Source organism: Oncorhynchus keta, chromosome 26 (genome assembly GCF_023373465.1).
Source record: "Oncorhynchus keta strain PuntledgeMale-10-30-2019 chromosome 26, Oket_V2, whole genome shotgun sequence".
NCBI classification, from domain to species: domain Eukaryota; kingdom Metazoa; phylum Chordata; class Actinopteri; order Salmoniformes; family Salmonidae; genus Oncorhynchus; species Oncorhynchus keta.
Window position 1 is genome coordinate 44,297,253 of NC_068446.1, and position 8,896 is coordinate 44,306,148.

Consider the following 8,896-nt stretch of genomic DNA (forward strand, 5'->3'; position numbering starts at 1 on the left):
AATAGATACCTTGTTGACTGAAATAATGATTAAAATATATACCTTGTTGACTGAAAAACTGATACCAATAGATACCTTATTGACTGAAAAACTGATACCAATAGATACCTTATTGACTGAAAAACTGATACCAATAGATACCTTATTGACTGAAAAACTGATACCAATAGATACCTTGTTGACTGAAATACTGATGAAAATAGATGCCTTGTTGACTGAAATACTGATACCAATAGATACCTTGTTGACTGAAATACTGATGAAAATAGATACCTTGTTGACTGAAATACTGATGAAAATAGATACCTTGTTGACTGAAATACTGATGAAAATAGATGCCTTGTTGACTGAAATACTGATACCAATAGATACCTTGTTGACTGAAATACTGACGAAAATAGATACCTTGTTGACTGAAATACTGATACCAATAGATACCTTATTGACTGAAAAACTGATACCAATAGATACCTTGTTGACTGAAATACTGATGAAAATAGATGCCTTGTTGACTGAAATACTGATACCAATAGATACCTTGTTGACTGAAATACTGATGAAAATAGATGCCTTGTTGACTGAAATACTGACACAAGCTCCATGTCACTGTGGGGGCGAATAGCCGTAGCTTTGCCAGGGATTGTATTTCTGATGTTCTCCCACTTCTCCAAGGTTTAATAATATTTGTCAGAAATATTTAAGTTTTTTCTCACACGTTTGTGTGAAGGTGTTTGCCAAGAGATAATTCAATTGTGTTATCCCAACTGCTTCACAACCCTGAAAAACTAATAATTTCTCATCTCCAGTTATATAACCTATAAAAAATATAATTCAATATATCTGCCAATTCAATGCCATCCTGGACAGCTGCCAAACCTTGGAAAAAGTATTTCTATATTTCTATATTCAATTTTCAAACGGGCAGACAGGCCTGCGTCCCAAATGGTACACTTTTGCTTACATTTGACCAGCGTCCATACTGCTATACAGGGAATGGTTTGCTATTCGGGATGTATTGTAGGTAACCTTTATTTAACTAGGCGAGTAAGTTAAGAACAAATTCTTATTCACAATGACCAAAAGGCAAAAGGCCTCCTGTGGGGACGGGTCCTGGGATAAAAAATATATATAATAATAATAAATAATATATATATATAAATATAACATCTAAATTTTTTTTTATAAATATAGGACAAGACACACATCACGACAAGAGAGACAACACTACACTACATAAAGAGAGACCTGAAGACACAGCAAGGCAGCAACACAACATGACAACACAACATGGTAGCAACACAACATGACAACACAACATGGTAGCAACACAACATGACAACACAGCATGGTAGCAACACAACATGACAACACAGCATGGTAGCAACACAACATGACAACACAGCATGGTAGCAACACAACATGACAACACAGCATGGTAGCAACACAACATGACAACACAGCATGGTAGCAACACAACATGACAACACAGCATGGTAGCAACACAACATGACAACACAGCATGGTAGCAACACAACATGACAACACAGCATGGTAGCAACACATGACAACACAGCATGGTAGCAACACAACATGACAACACAGCATGGTAGCAACACATGACAACACAACATGGTAGCAACACAACATGACAACAATGTCACGCCCTGACCATAGTTTGCTTTGTATGTTTCTATGTTTTGTTTGGTCAGGGTGTGATCTGAGTGGGCATTCTATGTTGGATGTCTAGTTTGTCTGTTTCTATGTCTGGCCTGATATGGTTCTCAATCAGAGGCAAGTGTTAGTCGTTGTCTCTGATTGGGAACCATATTTAGGTAGCCTGTTTTGTCATTGTGGGTTGTGGGTGATTGTCTATGTTCGTTGCTTGTGTCAGCACAGTTCTTATATTAGCTTCACGATTGTTTTGTATTCAGTGTTCAGTGCTTTCTTTAATTAAAATATCATCAACATGGTAGCAGCACAACATGGTAGCAGCACAACATGGTAGCAACACAACATGGTAGCAGCACAACATGGTAGCAGCACAACATGGTAGCAGCACAACATGGTAGCAGCACAACGTGGTAGCAGCACAACATGGTAGCAACACAACATGGTAGCAGCACAACATGGTAGCAGAACAACATGGTAGCAACACAACATGGTAGCAACACAATATGGTAGCAGCACAACGTGGTAGCAGCACAACGTGGTAGCAGCACAACATGGTAGCAACACAACATGGTAGCAGCACAACATGGTAGCAGCACAACATGGTAGCAGCACAACATGGTAGCAACACGGTAATGACACAACGTGGCAGCAACACAACATGGTGACAGCACAACATGGCAGCAACACAACATGGTAGCAACACAACATGGTAGCAGCACAAAACATGGTACAACCATTATTGGGCACAGATAACAGCACAAAGGGCAAGAAGGCAGGGACAACAACACAACAGACTGCATGTATTTCCCCAGTAGAGAGAGAGAGAGAGCGAGTTAGTGAGACCTCTTGCCAAATGTATGACCATATTAGAGATACCTATTTCCCTCAGATTACACAGACCCACAAAGAATGAAAAACAAATCCAATTTTGATAAACACCCATATCTACTGGGTGAAATACCACAGTGTGCCATCACAGCAGCAAGATTTGTGACCTGTTGCCACGAGAAAAGGGCAACCAGTGAACAACACACACCATTGTAAACACAACCCATATGTATGTTAATTAATTTTCCCTTTTGTACTTTAACTATTTGTACATCGTTACAATACTGCATATAGACATAATATGACATTTGAAATGTCTTTATTCTTTTGGAACTTTTGTGAATGTAATGTTTACTGTACATTTTTTATTATTTATTTAACTTTTGTTTATGATCTATTTTACTTGCTTTGGCAATGTTAACATATGTGTCCCATGCCAATAAAGCCCCTTGACTTGAATTGAGAGACAGAGAGAGGGACAGAGAGAGAGAGAGAGAGAGAGAGAGACAGAGAGAGAGAGGGAGAGAGAGAGAGTGAGGGACATAAAGAGAGAGAGAGAGAGAGAGAGAGGGACAGAGAGAGAGGGAGAGGGACAGAGAGGGTTAGAGAGAGGGAGAGAGAGAGAGAGAGAGAGAGAGAGAGAGAGAGAGAGAGAGAGAGAGAGAGAGAGAGAGACAGAGAGAGAGAGAGAGAGAGAGAGACAGTAGGTTCAGTATCCTCTCTGCACCTCATTGAGTCAGACCTCTGTCACCCTGCTATCCAGGTCCATCAGGCCTTGTCCTCCCTCCTGGACAGACAATAACACATTTTGAATTGAATAGAGAGAGAGAGAGATGATCAAGTCGTTTGTTCTCCAGCCACTTCTCTTCTAGTCATCGATATGGTCCACACAACTCTCACTCTCTTTCCCTCTCCTCCTCTCTCTCTATCTCTCTCCCTCTCCATATCTCTCTCTCCCTCTCAATCTCTCTCCTTCTTCATATCTCTCTCCCTGTCTCTCTCTCCCTCTCTATCTCTCTCCCTCTCAATCTCTCTCTCTCTGTCTCTCCCTCTCTCCATACCCTCTCTCCCTCTCCATATCTCTCTCCCTGTCTCTCTCTCCCTCTCTATCTCTCTCCCTGTCTCTCTCTCCCTCTCTATCTCTCTCCCTCTCAATCTCTCTCTCTGTCTATCTCTCTCTCTCAGTACTCTCTCTCTCCCTCTCAATCACTCTCTCCCTCCCTCTCCATCTCTCTCTCTCTCCCCTCCTCTCTCCTCCACCTTGAGACGCGAGTTGAATTTTAAAGCCAGAGCAGAGAGCACGCGGCCGTACCGGGCTCCCGGATTACAGACTAACAACCTGCCAGTCAAAGTCCACACGCTCACGTGAGAGAAAAAAGGCCCCAAATCAGTGCATGTGCAGCCGGGGCTGAGAAGTAGTGGAATATTCCGACTCTAATACTGGGACGTAATACCTCCTTCTGTCTACTACTCCACCTTCCAAAAAAGCTTATTCAGTCTGTAGACTAGTTGTTGTTGTACTCGATATTACAACACACACACACACACACACACACACACACACACACACACACACACGTAATAAATAGACCGGTAGTTGTATCGTGGCCTTATCAGTCACACAGCGCACCAGACCATTATCTAACGTCTAAAGGAAATGAACAAAAAAAACGCCCCTCCTCCTTTCTCTCTCTCCTACTTTCTCTCCTTCCCTCACCCTCCCCTCCTTTCTCTCTCTCCTCCTTTCTCTCCTTCCCTCACCCTCCCCTCCTTTCTCTCTCTCCTCCTTTCTCTCCTTCCCTCACCCTCCCCTCCTTTCTCTCTCTCCTCCTTTCTCTCCTTCCCTCACCCTCCCCTCCTTTCTCTCTCTCCTCCTTTCTCTCATTCCCTCACCCTCCCCTCCTTTCTCTCTCTCCTCCTTTCTCTCCTTCCCTCACCCTCCTCCTTCTCTCTCTCCTTCCCCTTCCCTCACCCTCCCCTCCTTTCTCTCTCTCCTCCTTTCTCTCCTTCCCTCACCCTCCTCCTTTCTCTCTCTCCTACTTTCTCTCCTTCCCTCACCCTCCCCTCCTTTCTCTCTCTCCTCCTTTCTCTCCTTCCCTCACCCTCCTCCTTTCTCTCTCTCCTACTTTCTCTCCTTCCCTCACCCTCCCCTCCTTTCTCTCTCTCCTACTTTATCTCCTTCCCTCCCCCTCCCCCTTCTCTCTCCTACTTTCTCTCCTTCCCTCACCCTCTCCTCCTTTCTCCCCTTCCGTCTCCCTCCTCCAGCAGCAGCAGGTGTTATTAGGCTACTACAGACCTTCAGGTCTCGTCTAGGTGGTGCTGGTAATTATCTCCCGGCCCCAGAGCGAATGAACGCGACCCAGATAGGGGGACACTAGTAGGGAGTATTACACTGGAAAACCCCGCAAATCACGCATTACGCCTCCAAAACACGTGGGAGAAATTACTCCTAATAAATGCCTATTTCTTTCCCTTCTTCTTCCTCTTCTTCCTCACCTAGACATTGCTCCCTTCTTTCCACCCCCCCCCACCCCCCTCTCTCTTTCATAAACGAATCCATAACGCGTAGCTTTTCCGCCAAATGTCGGCGTCTGAAGAGAGGATAGCCGAGCCTCTTCCACAGATACACTTGGTCATCGTTGTGACCTTGTGTTTGGTTGTCCTTTACTAGTGAATAGGTGTCAAAATAACAAAAAGACACGATCCGTCGGCAGGCAGACCATCTATGCCTAACAACAAGTAGCTTATTCTAGCCTACATTTGGAATTCATCGCACTGAAGACAAAACGGAAGGTTAGTTTATAAATAACGCTGACATGATATCTGATATGATGAGAAGAGTGACCTAGAGCCCTACAATGACACACATTAACATCAGTCTGGATCGTTATGTGTAGCCTACAAGATGCCCTACAGATGTCCGTGACAATGACCCTCAACTTATCCCCAACACATAACAGCGATGATCATAACAGTATCGTAAAACAGTGCGGGTTATTACCCTCGTCTCCCCGTACCCAAATACACACCTCGAAACTGTCAGGCACGGAGTGCTCCTCGCAAAGAGTGGATACATTCTTAAAATATTCTTACCTTTGCTATTGTTCTCTTCTCTATTCAAATACATGGCTATATATTCACTCCTGGGTTTTCTGATGGCGTTGGGTCAATGGTAATGATGATTATTAGTCCTCTTTGCCGTCTGGAAAACACACACAACTCTTCTCTAATTGCGGGTTTTGTTGTAGCTGTTTGTATTGTCTTGTTGCTCGGTTGAGAGTGCGTGTTTCAATATCCGATCCTCCTCCCAGTCAGTGCGTTCGCTTCCAGCAGGTAGCTGTAGTCAGTTTGTCAGCCTGTCTCTCTCTCTCTTTCCCTTTCTTTCTCTCCGTGACGCTCAGACAAGAAACAGCGGGTATAGTAAAAGAGTGGTCCTGAAAGAGTCTTGGGATGGAAGCCAGGATGGAAGCATGCCTGAATGCGCTCATATGCTGGTCGCCAATGGTTCCTTATGCCTTTGATTTATTCTAACACAATTTAATCTTTGTAGATATTATATATCTAGTATTTAGCAAATGTCACTGCTCCTGGCTGCTATTCCAATTGTAAAACAACCAAACATCATAGGCAACAAAACAAGGTGTTAATGGGTTAAAGTGATGGTTCAATTGTGTGGTTGTGCGTCGTTAAAAGGTTATTTAAAAAAAAAATACTATTGTTTTGAAGTGGGGTCCTCGATAATAGGGAACATGTTGTCCCCCTCACCTACAACCTAATCATTTCCGCGCACAACGTGCTGCAGGTCAGCCAGGGAGCACGTGTTTTAGGGAGTAGGCAAAGGGTTTGGATATCTTTTTATTTTTCAAGTATATGTTTACATTTTGGCAACTTCCGGAATCTTGAGGGAGGCGCAATTCTCTCACGTCTCTGTGCTGCTCTAGGACGACTGTTATTACGAATAAATCAGATTGGTGAGACACAGCTATTTAGATAATATATTTTATATAATTCCCAATGCAAGTAATAAGCCACTTGTAGTAGTGTAGCCTATTGCATAGAGAATAACTAGGGCGGCAGGCAGTCTCACATGGCCGCAGGAAGTGGGGGTGCTGAGGTTCTTGCAAAATACATATATATACTGTATATATAGATTTTTTAAAGTGAATATGTATAGAATTTTTTACAAAGTAGTGCACTGGGCCTTTACTAGTCCTGTATTAACAGACCTTTACTAGTCCTGTATTAACAGACCTTTACTAGTCCTGTATTAACAGACCTTTACTAGTCCTGTACTAACAGACCTTTACTAGTCCTGTATTAACAGACCTTTACTAGTCCTGTATTAACAGACCTTTACTAGTCCTGTATTAACAGACCTTTACTAGTCCTGTATTAACAGACCTTTACTAGTCCTGTATTAACAGACCTTTACTAGTCCTGTATTAACAGACCTTTACTTGTCCTGTATTAACAGACCTTTACTAGTCCTGTATTAACAGACCTTTACTAGTCCTGTATTAACAGACCTTTACTAGTCCTGTATTAACAGACCTTTACTAGTCCTGTATTAACAGACCTTTACTAGTCCTGTATTAACAGACCTTTACTAGTCCTGTATTACTAGTCCTGTATTAACAGACCTTTACTAGTCCTGTATTAACAGACCTTTACTAGTCCTGTATTAACAGACCTTTACTAGTCCTGAATTAACAGACCTTTACTAGTCCTGTATTAACAGACCTTTACTAGTCCTGTATTAACAGACCTTTACTAGTCCTGTATTAACAGACCTTTACTAGTCCTGTATTAACAGACCTTTACTAGTCCTGTATTAACAGACCTTTACTAGTCCTGTATTAACAGACCTTTACTAGTCCTGTATTAACAGACCTTTACTAGTCCTGTATTAACAGACCTTTACTAGTCCTGTATTAACAGACCTTTACTAGTCCTGTATTAACATACCTTTACTAGTCCTGTATTTACAGACCTTTACTAGTCCTGTATTAACAAACCTTTACTAGTTTTGTATTAACAGACCTTTACTAGTCCTGTATTAACAGACCTTTACTAGTCCTGTATTAACATACCTTTACTAGTTTTGTATTAACAGACCTTTACTAGTCCTGTATTAACAAACCTTTACTAGTTTTGTATTAACAGACCTTTACTAGTCCTGTATTAACAGACCTTTACTAGTCCTGTATTAACAAACCTTTACTAGTTTTGTATTAACAGACCTTTACTAGTCCTGTATTAACAGACCTTTACTAGTCCTGTATTAACATACCTTTACTAGTCCTGTATTAACAGACCTTTACTAGTCCTGTATTAACATACCTTTACTTGTCCTGTATTAACAGACCTTTACTAGTCCTGTATTAACAGACCTTTACTAGTCCTGAATTAACAGACCTTTACTAGTCCTGTATTAACAGACCTTTACTAGTCCTGTATTAACAGACCTTTACTAGTCCTATATTAACAGACCTTTACTAGTCCTGTATTAACAGAACTTTACTAGTCCTGTATTAACAGACCTTTACTAGTCCTGTATTAACAGACCTTTACTAGTCCTGTATTAACAGACCTTTACTTGTCCTGTATTAACAGACCTTTACTAGTCCTGTATTAACAGACCTTTACTAGTCCTGTATTAACAGACCTTTACTTGTCCTGTATTACTAGTCCTGTATTACTAGTCCTGTATTAACAGACCTTTACTAGTCCTGTATTACTAGTCCTGTATTAACATACCTTTACTAGTCCTGTATTAACAGACCTTTACTTGTCCTGTATTAACAGACCTTTACTAGTCCTGTATTACTAGTCCTGTATTAACAGACCTTTACTAGTCCTGTATTACTAGTCCTGTATTAACATACCTTTACTAGTCCTGTATTAACAGACCTTTACTTGTCCTGTATTAACAGACCTTTACTAGTCCTGTATTAACAGACCTTTACTAGTCCTGTATTAACAGACCTTTACTTGTCCTGTATTAACAGACCTTTACTAGTCCTGTATTAACAGACCTTTACTAGTCCTGTATTAACAGACCTTTACTAGTCCTGTATTAACAGACCTTTACTAGTCCTGTATTACTATTCCTGTATTAACAGACCTTTACTAGTCCTGTATTAACAGACCTTTACTAGTCCTGTATTAACAGACCTTTACTAGTCCTGTATTAACAGACCTTTACTAGTCCTGTATTAACAGACCTTTACTTGTCCTGTATTAACAGACCTTTACTAGTCCTGTATTACTAGTCCTGTATTAACAGACCTTTACTAGTCCTGTATTACTAGTCCTGTATTAACATACCTTTACTAGTCCTGTATTAACAGACCTTTACTAGTCCTGTATTAACAGACCTTTACTAGTCCTGTATTAC

At 41.3% G+C, this 8,896-nt stretch overlaps 1 protein-coding gene across 1 annotated transcript in view; it reads right to left on the bottom strand.

The window, feature by feature from the left end:
• Nucleotides 1–5,882, bottom strand: part of LOC127912158 (synaptotagmin-7-like) — a 230,300-nt gene extending 224,418 nt beyond the window's left edge. The window contains exon 1 of the mRNA XM_052481011.1: nucleotides 5,593–5,882. Within this exon, the coding sequence (XP_052336971.1) occupies nucleotides 5,593–5,626 (34 nt within the window). The 5' untranslated portion in view covers nucleotides 5,627–5,882. The remainder of the gene's footprint in view (nucleotides 1–5,592) is intronic.
• Between the last annotated feature and the right edge of the window lie 3,014 nt (nucleotides 5,883–8,896).